Source organism: Cupressus sempervirens, chromosome 4, assembly GCF_028749045.1.
Source record: "Cupressus sempervirens isolate cs-2001-9-10 chromosome 4, ASM2874904v1, whole genome shotgun sequence".
Classification (NCBI taxonomy): domain Eukaryota; kingdom Viridiplantae; phylum Streptophyta; class Pinopsida; order Cupressales; family Cupressaceae; genus Cupressus; species Cupressus sempervirens.
Genome location: NC_143121.1, coordinates 577,538,776 through 577,562,564, shown reverse-complemented (window position 1 = coordinate 577,562,564; position 23,789 = coordinate 577,538,776). Strand labels below are relative to the sequence as shown.

Sequence of the window (23,789 nt, the reverse complement as noted above, 5' to 3'; positions counted from 1 at the left end):
GCATATGCCCACCGCGGATCTAGGAAGATCTAACAACTAGGAAGATGCATCTATTCTTCTTAAACACAATGGGGCCCATACAATAGGTGTCACTCCTTTGCACCTTCATAGTCATAACCAGGGATTAAGCCTTTAACCTTTTGACCATGTGATCGAAGAAGAATTGCATTATCGTCACCTTTACCTCAGATCAACTTTAACCCGATGCAACTAGGTGACAACTGTATACTTTAACTCTGATCGCTCAGCCACAACTTAAAATCATAACTCATCCTTAATCCTTCTATCCATGCAACAAAGGCATCATTGCATTAGAACCTTAACCTCAAATTAGGCATAAATTCATGCGACTAGGCGATAGAACAAATTTTGATTATTGTTGAAACTGGGCCCACTAGTATACGTGGCATATAGGTGTATCCATGATTTTGTTAAACTTTGATCAATTTCAAAAAGGAGGCATAGACCCATCATCAATCCAGGAAGATCTGACGATTAAAAAAAATTAGCAACCTACATAGCGTTGAATTGTAAAGGGGACCCGTCGGGATAGATGGCAATCAGTTGCACCACCACAACTTAAAATTTGAACTTCATGCAAACCCTATGATGTTGCAAATAAACTACAAATAGACCATTTAACCCTTGTCACCCATTCACAACATAAAATGTAACTACATCATTTAACTTGCAAAGTTGCGATGACCACAAAAACTTTGATTGCTCAATCACGCCTCAGACCATAGAAATAGCCTTAACCATAGTGAAACCACACAAAAGGAAAAGAAACTAGCTCACTCCATCACACCATCATGAACTATTTATGATTAATAGGTAGCAAAGCTGCACCAAGGATCTTGTTGCAATGTTACAACTTAAGACAGGAGGTTAAATGTAAAAAGGTAAAGGGAAAAACTTAGGGATATGAAATATATGATGGCTTTTCATGTGCCCCTCTAATTTACATGGCATTTTAACAAATCAAATAAAAGGACGTGAACTATGGCTACCACCTTAGATGGAAAATACTAGTCAACACGTCTACCCATTTTTTACATAGTGATGAAAAATGGTAACTCTTTTGCAAACCTTTATTGAATGATTGCCTACTAGATATCAAACCAGTGGCCTTGGGTAATTTATCGGGTACAAATTCAAAATAGATATGCTAATGGGTTTTGAAACAAGTCACTCATGCTCATATACATGTAGTTGGGTCATGACTAGCTACAAAAATGGCTATGAATAAGGATGCTTCTATACTCGCATTGATGCAACACTTTGTTTGCTTAGCCCTTTGGAACTCAGGAACTTTATTGAAATTGGAAAAAACTAAAACTAAACAAACTTGTGCTGAAACAACACTTAGGGAAAACAAAAATAACCTACCCTAGACTAACAAGCAGCAATGAATGCTAAACAAAACCATTCACTGGTTGGCTGAAATATTTTCCCTTCCTTCTTAGTTTGCAATTGTAAGCGTGCATATTGGAAAATATTAAAAGATGGAAAAATAAACAGTATTTGACCATCTGGTGCAATACTTTATGAAGCACAAAATTTTTAATACTTACTTCATCAAGCAAAAAGAACAAATAGATTTCTTCGAATGACTCAACACATTGTATTTGTTCTTTTTCATTAGCATCCTTAGACATGGGTGTTGATATAACTAATGTTGTTTCACTTGCCTCAAGCTAAGACAAACATCTGACTAGGCAACCTCTTGATAACATAAACTTGGAGTTCATGTTGCTATTGAAAATAGAAACATGGATGCTAGTTATTTCTCTTTATGGCTCTTCATTATGGGTATCTTGCACAATCAACCCTTCCTCTATGGTCAAGGGGGAATCATCTTCTATCATCATAGCTTCTAGGCTAAATGTTTTTATCATCAATAGACTCCATGGTATGACTTTTATCCTTAATAGGCAAATGTTCAGGCATCAAAATACCCTCTTCCACACAACAAGCATTTGGCATATGGAATTCCATATTCTCATAGAAATCTTCAATAATGTTGTAAAAAAGGGCCTCCATACATTGGTTGGTCTCTATGTCTCCTGAAGCTACCTCTTTAACTGCAACTTCCCCACCTAGCTCAACAAAAGATGGCAGTCCACCAATCCAAGCCATGACATCCTCCTTTTGATCTTCTATTACTACAGCTAATGGGAAGTCACAAATTTCAAAAATTGTCATCCTCTCACCCTCTTGCTTTGAATATACAAGGAGCATAGCCAAGGAATAAAAAACAACAACCTCATCATCATTTTGTCCTTGCTTTTGAGCCTCTAGAATTGGTTCTACTAGCATAGGGTCAACAAGATTATCTTCTCTTTTAGCCTTCTAATCTTGGGCCAACTTTGATGGGACAACCTTGAAAAGGTTTGGCATTTAAAAGTAAAGATTATCGGTCCAAGATGACTACCATGGTTTCTCAATGACTATCAGGTTCAGACTTGGCTTGAGGATTAAGGGAGTGATTTGGCCAAATTTTCTCATTTAGAGCCTCATGTAGGGGACGTTCTATTTCTTTTGCAATGCCATGACCCTTAAAGCTTGGGATCTCAAAAATAGGATGCCTATTTGGAAGTTGTAGGGGGTCAGCATGCTTGAAGCCTAGAATGGGGTTCTAGAAAAAAAAGTTTTCCTAAAGCTAGGAAACTTTCTCTCTAAATGCTCTGACATTACAGTTGCTTGCAAGGGCTTCTCTACCTCTTTAAGGGCTTCCACCTTTATGGCTAGTTAAACAACTCATGAGACTAAGGTTTGAAACTAGGGGCACAAGTGAATTGGGCCTCCATCTTTTGAAGTTGAGAAAATAACCATTTCAATTGCTCCTCCTTTGCAGCTATCTCCTTTTTCAAAATATTCTTCATGCTCCCTTTGCTACCAATCCATCACCCATTGATTTTGATCAGCTTGGTAAGCCCACTCTTCCTGCTACATGATGTGCTCTTGATGCCTGCCAATATTCCTCACTTCATTTTTATAGTTAAGCCAAATGTCATCTGGGCATGAGGAAAAAGATTAAACCTCAGTCTGGCAGGTAACCCAACCTCACTAAACTAACCTACAATCAGCCACCAGTCGAAGGTAGCACCCTACCAGTCGCCACCTTCAAGTAGTTCATTGAGAATCATAGGTTCACTCTGAGCTTCTAAGTTCACTCACTCTATAGTTCTGATTTGGACACATGAAAAGGATTGGAGAAGCCCAACCCTCCCCCATGGAAAGTAGGGTTGACCCAATGATGAACTAGTGGTTCCCGACTGAGCCCTATGGGCAGGGTCAACTTTAACTAGCTGTCAATTCATCTAGGCTCCCCGGGTTGGTTGGCGAAAAGCTGGCAGATAGATCAATAGAAGTGGGTGGTCCCCATAGAATTGTAGGGGCTGATTGGTAGACTACCATGAGGCTTGAGCAGAGATGGGTGGGTGGTAAACATATGGAACTTGTTGGGTATTTGTTGATGTTGGAGATAACTAGTAGAATATGTTTCTTGACATGGTTGGTAGGATGTGATATGAGGATCTTCATGGAAATAATGATGATAAGGTAAATTTTCATGATAAGAAGACATGTTGAAACATTTATATAATCTAGAATATTGCTAAAATCCTTGAAAACCCAAAAAAACCAGGTCTGATTTTTCACACACTAGCACTTAATTTGCATAAAACTAGTTGATATTCTTTAGAGTTTCCAAATGTGTTAGAATCTTGCCTCCAAAGGCAAAAAATACTATTTTCCATACCAAATAGTAGTCATATAAAGCTTGAAAAGAACTGAAACATCAACTTGTGTCCCACTAGGCACGCCAAAATTGTTATCTCGAGAAGTTGCACCTAAATTGGATTCTAACTCAGTCAACTTTTCATAACATGGAAACACTCCTAGGTATTGGGTGTACCAAGGTTAGGAGTGAATCTTCAGTTACAGGCTAGTTCCTTATGATGTTCACCTATTTACTTCTTCAAATTGAAATTAAACTTGAGGGGAAAAGGGATAGAAGGATTGCTTGAAAGTAAATGTTGAAAGTAACAAGGGGTGATACACCAATCATTAATATGAGGATATTTCTGGACTGACACGATGAAACACTTCTGAATAGTTGAAATAAGCACAATATTAATCACTAAAAACTCATACATAAGTATTTCATAAGAAGGAAAGCACTTCAGACAAGATGTTAAGGGGAATGCTAACATTCACAGTTAACTATTCGAGTTAAAGCACAAATTCATGACATGTAACCTGTGTGAACATATCCAAGCTCTACTTGCACATAAAACTAAGAAATAGACTCAAGGGTTTAGAATAAATTACAAGAGTTATATGATATCAATGATTTGAGCAATAGAGACACAATAACGACCTCATAACTCTTCCTTTATTTAGATTTCAAAGGTAGTTCCACAACATTCCCCATAGACTGACTGTAGAGCAAGAGTGTAGAAAAAGCTATGAAGGACTCTGAAGAGATCATGACAACATCAATTTTGAATAAAACTCCAAGAATTTGACTAGCTAGCCCCTTTTCTACATCTTGGAAATTGTTAAAAAGAGAAGGATTGCAGAAAGCTTTTGATGGGAGGGGCACATGTCAAAAAACTATTGGAAGAATACAAATATTTTTAGGAAATTACATTTTTACCTCTTCCATATTTGGGTAAAATCAAGGAGATTGTTTAAGATATTCACCAGGTGATATCTATTATAGGGACCCTTTAAGTGATTATGTTCCTTCCACTCCCTCTAATCATGAAAAGCCTTAACTACTTTTCATTTATCTGGAATCCAATCTTCATATTTCCTTCTACAATTGATTTCTGCCACCTTTGGTCAAATTCCAAAAAGCCATCTGACTATCTAGTAAGAGCCATGTGTTATCATTTGATAGGCAAGGTTCACCACCTTTTGCATCCTTGTAGCTATATTTTGTTATGACCAAGTTGACTTTATGATGATACAATGTTATGATCTTATGCTGGAGAAGAAACCCTTCATATCATCTTTGGAGTGGAGTATTGGCCTTATGATCTTACGATTGTCAGCAATTAGATCCCTTATTGTAGCATCTCAAGCCTTGGAAATGGCTTCTACAATCATACAATACCTCAATTATCATGCCATCGAAACATATATTTTATCCCCTTGTGATCCTACAATTGTGGTTAGCTAACCACCTAATAGCTCTAACAGTTAATACTTTAACCCTCACGATGTCACAAAACCTCTCTTGTCATAAGATCAAAACATTACCCTTTGAACATCATACCCATGATCTTACGAAACAACCAGTCATCATATGGTCACGACCTCTCAAATCTTCCTCTTCGATCTGATGATAAACTGTATGTCATAGCATTGACACTTCAAATTTTCACAAGCCATTATACACTTATGATCCTACAATTGGGCGATCACGTGAACATATGACCCTACAACAAGGCGTAGCATCATAGCATGAAATCCATTATCTTGTGACTCATGATACAAAGCGTATCATCTTGTCTTCATGAATCCATCTCCTAATGTCACAATATGACGATCTTATGACTCAGCGTAAGATCATAGCATTCATCTTTCATCCTTTTGATCTCTTGACAATAGTGTGACATTGTATCCCCTTCATTCAATCTTTCTAATCACACAATCAAAGAATTTTTTATGGCATCATACCCTCATAGCATTGGAAGTCTAGATCCTATTGTAGCATCTTCAACTTGATTCTTTCATCTTGCAATCTCATGAAATAGAACACTTTATAAGATCGTAATGTTTTCTCTTCGGCTAATTGTTATTGAATGAATGCATTCTTTTTCTTTTGATCAATATTCCTTTGATAATTGGAAACAGGCCCACCTTGTGACCCAATGACAACACGATGCTATGAGAAAAATATGAAAGTTGTACTATTGTGACTTACCACTGAATTGTTTTGTCAAATGAATCAAACAATAGCTTTATTGATCAAAATCCATTCGATATCTAAAATGAACCATCCATGAAATCATGCAAGGCCCTAATGCTACAAAAAAAACTCAATCACTCTATCACCACCTTTAAACCTTTAACATCATTTTTTACTACGATTATGTGATAAGCAAAAACATTGACCGCATTGCAACGTCAAAACATTTTCTGTAACCGCTAGATTCTAGCTATGACACTGCACCAAGCTTGAATGTTGATTGTTAATTAAAATGGTATGAGATCAAAGGTTCACAAATTATATCTTGACTCAACCATTAACCCTTTCAGACATGTGACAAGGCATTACCCTTTCGCTATGTCAACCTAAGGTTAACCTAAACCTAATGCGACTATGCGACAAGCTTGAATGTCAACTATTTTTCGAATTAATATATTGGATGAACATATATATTATTTTATTTGATCAAATACAAACCAAGTATTTATTCAAAACTACCCAACCATTTTCCTTTGATCATTTAACCATCCAGAGCATGCAACGTGTCATTATCTGATTTTCTTGCTTCTTGCTCTAGCTTCACCATCTAGGCCCTCTAGGACACATGTAAAAGAGGTGTATCCTTGCTTTCACTAACCATCAGTCACCTTCAAAATGTGGGCATACATAGATCATTGATAGCTTCATCATCTAACGACCTTGAAATATTGAAGCTCTCTTCTATTTGTGTCAGTCTCCTTGACCAATTGGAATGCATCTATATGCCAACTCACTCAAACATCCTTTTTTTTAATGGCCCACAAACTAAAATAGGTACCACGTTATCTGCATGTTAAATTGGTGTATCCATGCTTACTTTAAATCGTGATCCACTTCAAAATGTGGGCATACACCCACCGTCAATCTGGAAAGATTTGATGATTGGGAAGATGCATCTATTCTTCTTAAACAAAATGGGGCCCATAAGAAAGGTGTCACTTCTTTGCACCTTCACGATCATAACAGGGATTAAGCGTTTAACCTTGTGACCAAGGAAGAATCACATTATCACTGCCTTTACCTAAGATAAACTTTAACCCAACACGACTAGGTGAGAATTGCATACTTCAACTCTAATCATCCAGTCACAGCGTAAAATCATAACTCATCCTTAACCCTTCAGGCCATGCGACAAAGGCATCACAGCATTAGAACCTCAACCTCAGGTTAGGCATAAACTCATGCAACTAGGCAATAGAAAAAAATTTAATTACTGCTGAAATTGGGCCCACCAGTAGACGTATCATGCAGGCATATCTGTGCTTTCACTAAACTTTGATCAATTTCAAAAAGTGGGCATATGCCCACCATCAATCTAGGAAGATTTGATGATTAAAAAAAAAAACCTAGCAACTTGCATAGCACTATAAAGGAGACCCATCAAGACAAATGGCAAGCAGTCGCACTACTTTAACTTAAAATCTAAACTTCATACAAACCCTACGATGCTGGGAAAAAACTATAAATAGACCATTTAACCTTTGTTTCCCAATCACAACATAAAATATAACCACATCATTTTACTTGTGAAGTTGTGATGACCACAAAACCTTTGATCACTAAATCGTGCCTTAGACTAGAGAAATAGTCATAACTGTAGTGAAACTACTTAGAAGGAAATGAAACCACCTCACTCCATCACACCATCATGAACTGTTTATGGTTAACGGGTAGCAAAGCTATGCCAAGGATCTTGTCACAATATCGTAACTTAAGACACGAGGCTAGACATGAAAAGGTAAAGGGAAAAACTTAGGGATATGAAATATATGCATGGCTTGTCACGTACTCCTCTAATTTGCATGGCCTTTTAATGAATCAAATAAAAGGACGAGAACTATGGCTACCACCTTAGATGGAAAAGACGGGTCAACACCTCTACTCATTTTTTGCATAGTGATGAAAAATGGTAACAATAACATCATAGTTCATACTTGCATAATGTAGTTTCCTTTTATGCTTTAGTTTATCTCATCTAGTTTGATTAGAAGGATTATGTAGTGCCTCTCCCATTTGACTTCTGCAAGTCATCCTAATGGATGCAACCTTGCTGATCTTTTTTTGTGATGGATCATGATTGTGACCCTGAGTGGTCTACACCGTTGAGGTGTTTGGATTTATGTTTCTTTATCAGTTGCTTTGTTTATTCTTTTGACTGATCTATGAGATTATGATGTGATTTTTGGTTCACTGAGGTTTGTGCCAGTGGTTACCAGGATCGATGTGGTATCATGAGGTTGTTCCGTGATTACCTTGAGATGTGTGCAGAGATTGCACTATGTTCTTTTACCATGTTGCACTCGACTAGGTTCCTTTAGCAGTGGTTAGTCATGTTTATGACTGTGTTTGCTTATGTGTTTTAAATGCCTTTTTAATGTAGAGTAATCAATCATTATTAAATGCTTAAGTAATTAGAATGGATTGTTCTTGTTGGATTACTTGGTTATGTGTTGTGGACATTTACCTTGTTATATTTCTGATTAGAGAGATAATTGTTACTCATGTTATGTTTACATTTGAGAGGACCCGAGGGTCAAATGCTACACTTTGATTTCCAGTATCATGGATTTTAGACTACTATGTTGTTCAGTTAATCATATTGCATGATGATGCCATTTTGAGATGACAGTGTGTTTTATGATGATAGTTGGTTATCTGGTATTTGGAAATACCTCTAATTTGGTTATGTGATGGATTTAATGCTATGGTTATTTACTTCATTCCTGCGTTGCTATGCCTTATGCGAATGTGAGTGATGTAAATAGATTATTTTAATATAATTAAATAAATGGTTAAATTAGGTGATTTAATGCATTTATTGCTTCGGCTATATTATTATATGCAATTGCACTTGATCGTGTTGTTTAGTGTGCAGGATTATATCCCTGGCAGTGGCACTTGGAGTTAGTGATTCAGCCATTCATATTTTGCCAATGTCGCCCTTGTATGGTCGACGTATCCTTAATTAAATGTTTAAATTAAACCTTTTGGTGATTATTAAATCCGAACTCATTTGCATTATGTGATTAGACTTGTAAGCGTGCCTGTGCATTTAGAGGTTCGCATTGTTGCGAAGTTGTTAAGGAGATTTATGTGTTTTTGGGTTTTCGGGCTTTTTAATTGATTTATTTTAATTTCTGGCAGCTTTGCCATAGATGAATTCCTATTTATAGGAATAGCCTGTTTTCGTTTGGGTCGATTCGGAGTTTAACTAGATTGGCTGGTTAAATGCCCTAATCGATTATTCACCCGAAAAGTGAATAAATATCCAAAGAGGAATTTAATTCCTCACTTCTCACTTTCAAATTGGAAAGTTGGAGAGTAAAACCCAAAATCCTCTTCATGAGGATTTACTGTTTTGTTCATTCTGGGAGCTACGGGCGTGGGATCGTCGCGAGGTTGGGCTCGTTGGATCCAACTCAGGGAAACCTTGGATTGCCGTGATTTTCAACTACTTCTGCGGGATATTTATTTTATGGTTCAGATTCCCGTTTTGCCCTTTTGGCTATGAGGTAGGGCTTTCCTATTTTATTGTTTCTGCTCCGTTTCAGCTTTTGTTTTTGGTAGCCGTTTGTTTGGAGGCTGAGAACTAGTGTTCCCCTCCGTTTCTGTATGTTAGTTCTACCCAATTGGGCGGGTATGAACATTTTCTTGTTTTTTGGGATGAGGGTTTGAAATTTTACGTCGTTATGCTGGCCGTTTTTGCATACGGTGTCCGATTCTATTTATTTTTGAATTTTTGGGGTTTTTGAACCCAAAGGCCAAATGGGTTTTAATTTTGAAGTTTTCCAAATTTTTGGGGTTTTTACCTCATTTTGCGTGCCGCCCTGTTTTCTCGAGTTTTCTTGGCACATTGTGGTTCGTGGACCTTGATGATCCATTTGGATATAAGTCAGACCACTTTTGCACTTTTTGTTGCATTGGGATGCGTGTTGCATCCGTACTCCCGACATTGTGTTCGGTTGAGTGGTTTTACACTTGTTTTGGTTTCTTTTGGACCTTTGCTTTTGTTTGTGAACGTTAGGATTCGTGTAGAATCCATACTCTCGGATTGAGGCCAGTTGAGTGAGTTCATGATGTTTGGTCTTGTTGCATCATTGAGATTCGTGTAGAATCCATATTCTCGGATTGAGGCTGATTGAGTGATTTAATGATGTATGGTTTTATTGGCTTTGGGATTCGTGTAGAATCTGTCCTTCCCGTGTTGCTTTTAGTTGGGTGTTTTCTTTGCATTGTGTTCTCATTCCTGTCTTTGTGTTATGATCTTCGTGATGGTGGTGCGCCACACACGAGTACGTGTGCGTACATTTGTTGGGTGACTTGCGAGGCCCGATCTTCCATGGATTTGCCAGAAGTTATGATCATTGGGGTTGGGATGGGAGTATGCATGCCCACGGGCACTTGTCATAGGATGAGCATGGGTAGGGTAGGGTAGCATATGGAGGGGGCTTCTATCCTGTAACCTGGTGACTACTTCCCGGTTGGCAGAGGAAGTTTTATATAAGTGATAACTAAATAAAATGTGTGACTGGTAATAAAACTTAAGTTAATAAAATGGTACTTTTGTGTATTGGCCTTCCGTTGAGGGAGTTGAGCTACACAGTGTATTAGCCTTCCGTTGAGGGAGTTGAGCTACACAGATCCGAGCTTGGGCTTTTCGATGCCAAGTGACTCTCCATGATGTCAGCCCCTACTTAGTAGCCTTTTGAGTGTCTGACCAGGACCTGTACTCCTTGCATTGTCTTAGGTTCTTGGTTCAGCCATCATACTGTCTGGCGTGAGTGTTAGCCTTAGATGTTGTGCTTTTGTGTGTTTGTGGTTGGATCATTCTCTCCATCAGCACAGCGGGTGTGCACCTATGGGTGCCACGTGGTTGGGAGGCGTAGCTACCTTCACCACTGCTAGGGATCGGTGTACAGAGACGATCTTTTGTCCTAGTGCGACCGTTGCTGGATGTCTTCACTTGGTACTTCGGGTTCCGGAGTATGCTTTCTTGTGATTTATGCTTTCTTTGGGATGCTTGTATATCATGTTTAGATGATGTTATTTTATTTGACACATTCCCTTATTATGATGTTTAGCATATGATTAGATGCTGTAAATTGTTGTATTAGCATATCTGTTGCTTACTGTTGTTTAGCATGTGATAGGTGATGTTATTTACTGTAGGATTATCTTATGCGTTATCACTAGCATGTTAGATTTTCTTATGTTGTTATTATGCATGTTTTAGTAGTGACATCCCTATTACGACAGTACTGACGATTTGGTAGGTGGCTTGGGATGTTACGCGCAGGGGATGGCTAGGACCCACGATGGTCTTATGATGCTATTGATGCTTGGGAGGAACCGCGTACTTAGTTTGGTTGTTTTGTTCTTGAGATGTATTTATGTACATTGCGATGTTGCTTTTGTTCTCTGCAATGCTATTTTTTAGTGTGTTCTTTGCTGCTGTAGTTTAGATGGTTTGGTGTTCTTCATTCTGTGTTGTTCTTGCACTCGAGTGTTCATTCCTCAAGCCTTGGTGGATCCGGTACTCCCTGGTGTGGAGGTTTTTTGATCTAATTTTGGTCCTTTTTGCTTCTGGGAGTGTTTTCGTGTTTCTATTGGGCGACATTTGTTCAGCATGGTGCGACACTTTAAAAAGTATCGCACGCCCATGCAAACTATGTCGTACGACACTGTAAAGTATCGCACGCCTTCTTGAGAAATGTCATATGACACTGGAAGAGTGTCGCACACCTTCTTGAGAAATGTCGTACGATGTTGAAAAGTGTTGCACGCCTTCTTGAGAAATGTTGTACGACACTGGAAGAGTGTCGCACACCTTCTTGAGAAATGTCGTACGATGCTGAAAAGTGTCGCATGCCTTCTTGAGAAATGTCGTACGACATTGGAAGAGTGTCGCACGCCTTAAGGAGAAGTATCGTGCTCCCATAGTGAAAAGTGTCGCACGATTTTTGTGAAAAACCTGCGCGTGCCATCAGCGGGCACTTTTCTTCGTGATCCGATCTTTTTGAGAGTTGATTTGGATACCCTTTTGGCCGTTCTTCGAGCCTATGTTGTTGCATTTTGAATTCAGGAGGTTTCTTTTGAATTCAATTTTTGGGTTTTTATTGTAGTCCTTCGGGGTTTAAAATATATCGTTTAAGTATAAGTTGACGTATAATTACGTCAACATATACTTAAGATATATTTTAATATATGCGACAAATCGTTTGAGATAGGTTTCAAACCTCTCAGTGATAAGTTATGGATTCTAGGAAATTTCAGGGCTTCAGAAATTTAGACTTAGCTAATTTTCAGGGCTTCAGGATTTCAGGCTTAGCCAAATTTCGGGATTCTGTATTTTACCCCAGCTTGGTGTTTTGTTGATGAGTGGTCATTTCTTGTGCCCTTATCTTGTTGTGGTGGTTGTTGGCTTTTGTTTGGGTGTGTCAGTTGGGTAGTGGCATTCAGAGATTCATTGGTTGCCGGGATTGTGTTGAAGTCTTCCGTTGCGATCGTTGTGATCCCTGTATGATGTTATCATGTGCATTCATACTTGTAAAAAAAAAAAATATCTTGGCTTGATTTGAATCCTTGTTTCCAAGGATCTCCGGGCGGGGCATTACAGATTACAACATTCTCATTTATTGTTAGCTAGTTTCATTTTCATCTCATTTAGCTTAGTTCATACTTGTATTGCATTGCATGTAGGTTCTTTGAAATTTGCACTCTTGCTCTTGTTCTGGAATCTCCCGTTTCATGGTGCACCTTGCAAGGACTGTAGTCCTAAGCTCATTTGACAACCATAACATCCCTTTTACACATCTTGCACATCATGACTAGGGAGCTCTAGGTTGACATCCAAGCTCTAGGCTGGCATCCAAGCTTCTCAATCTATGAGATCTCTTGGATACGAGGACTTAGAGAAGTTTACTCATTTCATTTGCGTACAGTACCCACAAAATGATCCACTAATCAAAAGTATCTTGTGAAAGACATTGCCCATACTAGGACTCTATTACATCTGTATAGTGTATCGGTCCTTGTTAGAGGACTAGGCCTTGGTAGAAGCCTCAATCCTGTTAGGAGTTGTTATTACAAATATACAAATTATGCAAGATGAGCTGACTACCCAACCATGCAATATACAATAAAATTCAGTATACAAAGAGTAGATACAAAAACCTTTGTATAATTTTTTGATATCTTTAATATCTGATATTTTCCTTTGCTACTCTTCACAAAACTTTATCACAATTCACATTGCTCTGATCATACATCATAATTTGCATTATAAATATAATATTACATTCACTTCTAAGTTCACACAACTTCATATTCAAAATCTTTTCCTGTATACCTTATTTCTTTAACTGTCGATATTCATCTCTTTACATGCTTGCCAAAATATAAAATTAGATCTTTCCTACTTAGGGTTAATATCTAGGATGTTGTCCCTAAATAATTAAGTAATTATTTTGATCTAAACAAAATAATTCCTTAATATAAAATATTTGATTCCTTATCTTTTACCTTGTTCTATCTACTGAACACTATCATTGTAAAATCAAAATATCTATGTATGTACTAACCGTATAGTGTTGAGCTCATGTATATGTCATCCTTACAAGTTGTACTACCTCCATGCAAGAGCACACATGCTGACCTCTTCTTAGTGAAGCTCACCAATCAATTATATTCCTCTTCTTACAGGAAAAATGGATAACACTTAGGTAATTTTCTAAGTTTATTTGCCAAAATTGTATCCTCACATCTTGCTCACTTTATACTAAATACATGTTTCCATAAATGACAACATCATACTATCTAACCTAGCCAAATTTCCAATATAATATTTCTATTTCATTATTCCACATTTCACAATGCACAAGATTAATGCTAATCAAGATTGCAATTTAATGAGAGGGGCCTACCATTACATAGTAAGTTCTATCAAGGAAGAATAAGAAAAAGATTTAGTAAAAACTAGCTAATGTACAAAACATAGTCTCGAATCCAACAAATGAGTCAATGACATACAATAAATAATCATATTATTCAAGGAAGCCATAATAAAGTGGATTTTTTAAACAAAAATGTTGGTGACAAGGTTGCCATTAGACTTCATGATTGATGGCTTTAGTAGGAAGAACAATTTCTCATCATTGTCTTCATAAAATATTTAGAGATCATGTGAGGCCTCGCCCTGACCCATCGTAGCATAGTGATGCATTACTATTATTTTTTTGATATTCACGACTCGAGATGTTGAGACATTATCTGATGCTTAGAACATACCTTATTATTTCATGTTGTATGATGTTACTTCAGATATATTTGATGATTGTCATTTAATGTTCATGTATATGTATGTTGATGAAATTAGTAAATGTAGGATTGAGATTTTGATTTAAGATAGTTTAAATGGTTAAGAATTATGTAGGATGAAGAAACCTTTATTGATGTATGTTTTAATTTATGTAAATTTCTGATACATATACATTTATGTACATGTGATTTTACGGGACTACTGATGTGTGCAATGAGTGTGCAGATATTTAGTCGAGAAAACCCTACGGAGGAACATAACTGATCTCTATGTGCTAATTTTGGAAACCTTGTTGTTCGTAATTCATGTATTGTATTGTGAGATATATGTATGTATCTTCTTTGTTCAGTGAATGTTAATGTTCGTAATTATGTTCTTTCAGTGTCGCTTGACACTCGTAAAATGTTTATGTGCTTTGGTGTGTTGTTTAGGGTTAATTGTTTAACCTTTGGACCAAGTTGGTTTAAGTTAGTGTCAGATTTCTATTAAGTTTTTAATAGAGGTTAGTCATCCCTAATCCAAATTAGTGCTTAATTTGCAAGTTAGAGTAGTTAGATGGACCTATTTTATTCTTAGATTTTATTTGACTCTAAACCTCTTTCCTAAGGCTTTTAAACATGTTATTATTCTAACTAAAGGGTATGGGTATGGGTTAGGGGTCTTTTCCAACCCCTAAGCCCCTTTTTTTGACTTTTGAGGTCACTCAAAAAGTCCCTTTTTGCCTTTGTGCAAAAATTGACCATGGTTATCTTGAGTTACCTCACCTCATCTCCACTTAGGGTTTAACCATAGTGTAGGTTGAGTTAGGAGTTTCTAGAGTTGCTAGTGGGTGGAAATAGTTATTGCTCCTTTTGGGTGGTTGAGTTGGAGGCTTATTTAGAGGCCTTCCTTGGACTAGTTGGTTGTTACCCAATCTCTACATTTAGAGGAGATTTCTTCAAGATTGAAGGAAGGAAGTGGAAACTCTACTCAAATTTGTTCATTGCCATTACCCCTTTGTGAAGGTAGGAAATTCTCATCTCCCTTATTCAGTTTTTATGTTTTGTTTCATGTTCATGCTACCATGTTGTTGTTTCACTGTTTGTATGGTTGTGGGTATGTTGGGAAGATTTGATAACCATGTTATTTTGGTTGTTTTCCTTTCTTGTTTATGTTTGAAATTTTGAGTTTTCCCTTGCATGGGTGTTTTGGTATTACTCACCCTTGGAGAGGGTAGAAGTGACCAATTTTGGGAAAGGTCTGTTTAGTTGGACTTCAACCTATGTAGAGTCTCTTCTCAGGATGAGAAGAGGGATAAAGGGTAGGGTGTTATGGGCCCCTACCCGTCAGCACAAACCTGGTATGAGTATGGCATGTTTAAATGAAAGAACGGGAGTTCTTGGTTATTAGCCCCGATTGGGCATTTAAATTGGTGTTGTGCTTGACTTCTCCTGTTGGAAGAATCCACCTTTCCCTAGTCTTGATTCATTTTGAATCCTATTGTGTAACCCATGTATGATTATGCATGTTTGATTTTCTTTTGGTTCTGCTTGGTTGTCACCCGATTAGATATTGGTTTCCTCCATGGTTCTTGAAATGAGATCCAGAAAACATTGCAAATTCCTTGATTTTGATCATGAGGAAAAATTTGATTTAATTGTTGAAATTTGGGATTGAGGTCCTATTATAAATTGTATTTTAAACCTTATTGTAAATGGCAATGAAGCCGGGTTTTCTTCCTGATTCTTTTTCGGCCGAGCCTTTGAATCAGGTTTGCCAATTAAATTGGTGTTGAGCATATTTGGTTATCATGTGATTTAATTGTGTATTAAATTTAATATGGTTGCACATAAAAGAAAAATAGAATAACGGATAATGTCATGAATTGTGATATTTCAAGTTTTTAAATTGTTAGCAAGAACAAATTGATAGAATGAAATTTTCAAATATGATGTATAAGTATTAGGACGAGATCAAATCGAGAGCAAACCCTATATTACAAAATCAAAGATATTTCATTTCTTGATAAATTTCATAGTGGTTATAATCAAATTTGAATTAGAATAATCCACCACCTTTTCAATTATGTGTATAGTATCATTCACCTCCTAGGTTCTTCAAAATATGATCTATTGGATTGAGAGGTTGTATTCTTGAAATCAAAAAAAAAAAAAAAAAAAATCATAAGAATTTAGAACTCATACCATGTCCTTGAAGAATTAATATAAAACATACATGTTTAAATAAGAGACTAATAGACTATACCTAATGTACTCCCTTGCATTGGCATGCTTGTATAAAGGAAAAATGTTAATAATAGATTTGATTAAATCCTAAGTAACATAAATGAAATGCATAATAAAACATGACCATGCCTTGTTAAAATTTTGCTTCAAAAAAATATATGCACTCCTAGGAGTAAAAACTCTCTAGAAAATACATGAGGAGAAAATTTCATTCCTTCCAAGACCACAGAGCATATTCTTGAATAGATTCCTTCCTAAGAGAATAAAGAAATAAAAGAAATCTTATGTTAACCTCCTTGGTGCATAAAATTGAATAATATATATATTTTTTAAAAAGTTAATATCTAAAAGACTTACCTAATTATCTTTTACCATAACTCCTAGGTCAGCGCATAGTTGGGGCTTGCATATGGTTTGGCAATTGTTGCCATCCAAGTGGACTGATGTGACAACCACTTGTGAAGGCATTTCAAAAAAAAAAAATAGCATTTAAGCCCATGTAACATACGTATGCCTTGGACAAAGCAATTCACCACTTCCCTTTTTGCCTTAAATGTAGGCCTACGCAATCTTGGGGGGGGAAAACGATGTGTGTAGGGCCCACGTGGGCTGCCTAAGATAGCGCCTAGGCCAGTATGGGCAGTGGGGGTCGGTTAGAAACTTTAGGGAATAGGGCAGTATGTGTAGTTTAGTTTTATTTTATTAATTATTTTTTATGGTTGTTATGTATGCATGTTTGTTTTTTTATTTGTAAAAGGTATGGATAGAAATTTAGTTTGTTTTAAATGCAATTTAGTTTTGTATGTTTTAGAATTTAATTTTAAGTTAGTAAGTGGTTATTAAAAGTTTGCTATAAATTTTGTTAGAATGTTAAGGGGTTAGTTTAGATGTTAGTTAGGTTAGATTAGTTGTTTTAGTAGTTAGTTTGTTAATTTAATTTGGGTTTTATTTAATGATTAAAATATGTTAGTGATTAAAATTTTAAATTAGAGTTAAGTTAGTATTTTAGTTAGTCATTGCTTATGATAGGTAGTTATTATTGTTTAGAGTATTATAAGTATTTATATTTATATTTTAATAGCTTTAATTTCGTATAGTTTTATTTTTTTATTTTGTCAATGAAATTTGGTTAATTCTTCTTTTAATTTAAAGATTAGATTATGTTAGATGTAGTTAGTTTAGTTTTACAATTAATTTAGTTGTTGATCAACTTAGAAAATCATAACGTAATGATTAGTTAAAAGATTACTTGATTTTGATTATATACTTTCAATGAATCTAAACTCGAATGCTTTTACATTGCCATTTAAATAATTGTTTTTTTATTGTTTTAGTTAATGTAAGAACAAAAGTTATCGATATCAATCTTATAACAAAAGTGTCAAAACTTAATAATGTAATTGTCCTCTTGTTATAATCTTAGACATCTTGTAGAGAACCTGTACGTAAAATGTTATCTCAATCATTTCATCTTTAAGCACTTTATTTAATAACTATAAAAAAAGAAAATGTGTGTGTGTGTTTTTGCCCTCGTAGTTTGGGCATGACAGATCAATGTTGCCAAAAGGTCTCATTGATACTCCTACAAATAGGGATGTCTTTGTTCCTACGACTCCCAAATTATGCGTGTCACCACCCAATATCACTTCTCATATCCGAGATATCTTTTTTATTCTAGGATTTAATTTATTGGGAGTATTCTTCATATAATTGTCACATTTGGTAACAAGACATGGGTCAAATTCTTAAAGTGAATTTATGTTCAACACCTACTACACCATGTTTGGGGAAAGTTGTTCCATAAAACTATATGTATGCAACAATTATGTACCTTCAATTTTAAATGAAGAAAAATACGATGTATTAAAGATATCTTAAATTATGAAAATCATGTTTACTTAGTACTATTCTATGGTTATATATAAAATTGTTAGAAAGGGTTAACTTTCATGTTAAGATAAATGACTCACTAAATAGTTATATCTAAAAGTCAAGGCTCTTCACTTTCTTCCTAAAATGAACATGATTAGAAGTATTTTTTCAAAAAGGACAACTAATTGAAGAGGATTTACCAAACCAAGTTCAAGTTATAATGCCTATTTTTGTGGCTCTTGTTTGCATTGAGATGTTAATTCTGACAAAACCCCACCTCTTAAGTATCCATTAAAGTAAAAACACCAACCTAAAATGTCCAAAAAATTTATCACAGACTTCAATGATAGCACATATCACATTGTACAAAGGTAGACATACCTTTTATAATCATAGTTCTTATAAACACTCTACAATTTTGAAAAGTTAAATTCATAAATTTTCATCATACATCATCCTAAGTATCACTTTTTACCCTTTAGATAATGTAGTTAATGTTGAAATTAATGTAGGAACTTATGAAGTTTGTTTTATGCCAAGTCATTCCCTAGCTCATCAAAGACACACTAGCAACTAGTTTAGATCTAGGATAGTTAGAAGATGAAGAACTAAACACAAGATTAATAAGCTTTCAATAGATAGTTTAAGCTTCTAGTCACTCTTGGCCTCCATGGCATGGACCTTTGTAACTTATATATACATGTTTTTTGAATATAGTTAAAGTAATTAAAAAGAAATAGAATAATACAATTCGTATACCCTTCTCGATGATATGTCATGTATGTAATAAATAGCTATCACCTAATATTCATTTTCTATTTTAACTCTCTACTTCTTTTGACTATATTTTGCATAGTTGTTCCAAATCTTATGCAACACTATAACTTCCTAATTCTTTATTAGATATTTTTCCACAATGAATCAACTTTTGTCTTTAGATAACCACTTCTTTCATTCCAAATCTCTAATATAGACATTATTCAAATATCATATACTTTGTCTATAAATTAATTTCATTTTATTTCTTATATCACACTTTTCTTGTTCTTTGAAAGACTTAAAGGTCTTTGTTCCGCATCGAAAACAAAAACATTTTTTTATAAAACATGAAATTATAATATATTTTCATTTAATTAAATTTGAAATAAAATAAAATAAAATCCTTACTGATTTATACCACTCTGACTTACATTACCACTTTTAGAATTCCAAATTCAAAAAATTCTCAGATATCCTTTAAACGTCACTCTTCTCTATCAGGTTACATATCAATATGAAATTCATAGCATAATAAAATAAACTTGACCTCTAAAGAAAAATAAAGCTCTAAATATACTAGAAATAACAAATACATCTGTTCCACATTAAATGTGGAGTATATATTTGAAGCCTAACCAAAAGCTTTTGGAACATTTTTACACCTACCATAACCTCTTTCCACACAGTTGATTTACTTTTGTATAAAAAAAACTTTCTGGTTTTGTTTTGCCTTTTTCCCACAAACTACTACGCTTCACTCACCAAGCCATCTTTCAATGTTCTTCCACACATCCATTTTCCAATTGTTTGCTTGCCATACCATGATGTCATAGTTTTAAAAACTAAAACTAAACGTAGTGCCCTTAGACTAAGGGTAAAAAAATATATTAAAGAATGGTGGAACATTAATGTTCAACAAAGAATGAAAGCTAACTACTAGTAAGCTGGCAAGCATTATTTCTAATACAACAACTCTGCGTGGCCTAGTGTATCCCAAACATTTTGGGTTTTACAGATACATAAAAGATAGTGAGGGGCTATATAATAATGAATCACAATCTCCCAAGGCAATTGGGTGGGTAGACATGTCCAAAAGCTAAGCCATAAGCATTCGCACACACTGATTGTGTTGCTGATGACAGCGTTGATTTTATATCTACATCTCTCATAACAATTTGTCTGCATGGCATATTCTTACTACATACAAATTTCACTGCTTGTTTCTCTGTCGATGTCCCTCTGATGTTTTGGTAGGAAACAGTTTGAATTTGCACTGCGGATTTCTGCACACAAAACCACATTAACTAGATAGATAAATTTGAATTATTCACGTGGTTCATTGCAAACTTCACTAATTTTTCTATAAGAATCTATAGTATTTGAATAAACAAATAAAAATTTGAAATAACTTCTAATATTTTGTTTAAATTTATCTTATATACAACTCTTAATCAATTGATTATAAATGATTTTTAACTATACAACTAGAATCTTTCTTTTACCTTCATCTTGCAGAGTTTAGAAGAGTCGCAATAATTTTGATCTATAATAATTGGATAACCAACGTTATTAACCTTGATGTTTGAAAATGAGATCTGTCTTGCATACCCAGAACCGCCCTGTAGATACAAGCTTAGCAAGTTGAGTAGGTTTTAATCTAATATTGAAATTTTATATAGATTCATAATAGATTTTTTGTTTTCTATTAAAGATAGATGATCATGGATGAGTATATAAGAAGTTGAAAAGTAGACTTGAAAAAATGAGTCAACTTTGATTATTGAACATTTTTAGCTTAGGAATCAACTCTTTGTGAAGTATAAACATCCGTCAAGAGATAAGATCTACATTATGACTAATAGACAATTTCAACAAAATGAATACTTCTCAGTCTTTGATTCAAAATTTAAGAAAACATCAAAAAGATTTTGAACTTTCATCCTTACTCAAAAAAAACTTCAAAAACATTTGAAAAAAAACTAAACATATGAGAAATTGGAAGAAGATTATTGGGAGTGAATTCACCTGCCATGTCTTGATTCTGGCTCCATTCTCTGTTCCATCAAACACAACGTTTTTTACTCTTACATTTTGCACACTTGCTTTCTCTCCATCGTATCCCAGGCTTCCGATGCTGCAATATCAAAACAAGCTATCATACGAACCAGTAGTCATTACTGTAATGGAATTCAAGCAGATTAAATGAGAAAGAGATACCTGATGCCATGTCCTGGTCCACATCTTATGTTTTGAATATCAACATTGGACGTCCCAGATGTAATGGAGATGCAATCGTCACCTGCATTATACAATTAACAAGCACACAAGGCTCCTTCAAATATGGGAAAATTCGCTAATAACATTGACAAAAATATATTACGTACATTTATTTGGTTATATCAGATAAATCTGTTAAATTATTAATGGACCATACAGGAGTTCAATTCAAGATTTCCATTTTTCTTTGGGTGTTCTAGTTGCAAGCAATCAGCCCTAGTGATAATTTATCCATATTTGATTTGGGGATTTTTCAATTTTAATATTTTAAATATTACTCTTAGAAATGTTTATATTTCATAAATAGTGATTCATATGAATCAATGTCTCACTCATGAATTGTCTACTTAACATTCATTTTATTTAAGTGATGTTCACAAAAATGAAAAAATAATGATATTTCTTTACAAAATTTAAATAAATGGTCGATTAAAGTCTTTACTATTATGTATTAATCTTGAGTAAATTTCAACTAGACTCTCGCCTACAATGAACCTAATTCATAATTACCTGTTCCAATGTCACAATTATAAACTTTGACATTGGTGACACCCTGTAGATGAATACCATCAGTGTTTGGGCTATCTTTTGGAGCTTTTATCGTAAGTCTACCCACATGGAGTGCAGAGGAGGAGAAGAAGCCCAGATGTATTTGTTGGCTATTCACAAATTGCAGATTTGTCACCACAACATTCCTGCAACTGCTAATATGGATTGCCTGCAAGGAAGAACAAAGCAACCCAATCTTAGACTAGAATTTAATGAAAGCAATATTTTTGGATTTCAAGTAAGCAGAATAAGTTGATTGATCTCAAGTCAGAAAACACACCGTGGGCGCCTTCGTGCAAGGCTGCACATCATAATACAGTGTTGGATTAAAAGTGCAATCTAAATGACTTAGACAAATGTTTGACACTAAAAAGTGATTTCTAATCCACTGTTTAAACATATCAAAACTAAAATTGTACTATTTAATTTTTATCATAGTTGAACTAAACAGAAGCCTTACATTTTTCTTGTTAACTTTGCAAGAATTTTCCCACCAAATCTGACCTTGCCCGTTAATAATTCCACCACCACGTATGGTGAGGCCAGAGATTCCTGAAAATTCAAGCCACTTGCTTGTATCTGCCATTTTCCAAGCAGATTTTTGTGGTGGAGCAATTATTGTTCCATGAATCTGTTGCAAAAAAGGCACTAGTGACAACATAAGTAAGCAATGGGTGAGATATTAAACAGATAATAATAAATGTATCTCCTTACATGGACTGAAACAGGCCACTTGCAAGGCCCAGAGAATGTGGTTGGATTGACTAGGAATTTCTTTCCACTTGTCACCACCATCTTTCCATTTGATGACAACTTGCATGCTGCCTTCCAAGCTCTTTCAAAAGCCTAATCTTCAGTTACAAAGTTAGAAGTTTGAGAGTTAGAATGATGGGATCTCTTGTTATATAGGCCAAAGTCTGATACTTAGAATGATACCTTATTATCTTTGACTTCAAATCATTATAGAGATCTTCAGCATGTGAATATTAAACATCAGCTAAAGTCAATAAGTTTGATAGCTAAAATAGCTAGATCGATTAGATACCATTTTATAAAATGTTATTCTATAAGCTAACTTTGGTCTTATGAATGTTAATTTCTTCTATTGATTAAATTTAATATGATAATATGATAATAAGAACCTACCGGGCTATCATCTTTGGAGCCATCACCAACTGCACCAAATGCCATGACATCTACTACCTTTACTTTCTTTGCTGCATTTGTATCATAAATTTTGTGGGCAGCCCAGCACAAATCCACAAGGAAAACAATAAGAGTAAGAGCCAAGATAAATCCAATCTGCAAAAATGTTTGCTTTCAGTACTTATCCATTAGAAGAAAGAGAAGAATAATGAATGGAAGAGTAGGGGACTTTTCACCACCTTAGTCATCATTCCCACTGAGTTTCAAATAATATAGTCTTATAAGAGTTTTCATCCTTGTACTAATTTTCCTTGTTTATATAAGAGAAAAGATCACTAACTTGAGTAATGCATGAAACTTCTATGCTACACCAAAAGAATTAAAGGGCAAAAATAAAATAAAACAAATGCATACAACAAGCAAAATCTGTTATTAAGGTTGAGTAGTTCATCCGTTGCAGTTGGTTGCTTATTGGAAAAGAAACTATTTCGCATTATCTTCTGATAGTAAAACAACCAAAAACATAAATACTAGTATTATTGGAGTCGTCATTTGTTCAATAGTTTAAAAGCAACATATATAGTGATGTAAATCAAAGTGTGTGCATATAAAGATATTAAGAACCTGGGCATAATTCATTACTTAAGTTGATCTTGTTCAG

At 35.1% G+C, this 23,789-nt stretch overlaps 1 protein-coding gene across 1 annotated transcript; it reads right to left on the bottom strand.

Annotated features, from left to right (window-relative positions):
- Window positions 1-20,208: 20,208 nt before the first annotated feature.
- LOC149562516 (polygalacturonase-like) lies at window positions 20,209-23,173 on the bottom strand. Its single transcript, XM_089823891.1, has 9 exons — window positions 23,129-23,173; window positions 22,697-22,828; window positions 22,443-22,613; window positions 22,263-22,283; window positions 21,944-22,151; window positions 21,374-21,455; window positions 21,182-21,290; window positions 20,659-20,775; window positions 20,209-20,439 (listed from the first exon to the last, which is right to left on the bottom strand). The coding sequence occupies exons 1-9, from the start codon at window positions 23,171-23,173 to the stop codon at window positions 20,209-20,211; spliced, it is 1,116 nt and encodes a 371-aa protein (XP_089680017.1).
- Window positions 23,174-23,789: the final 616 nt, after the last annotated feature.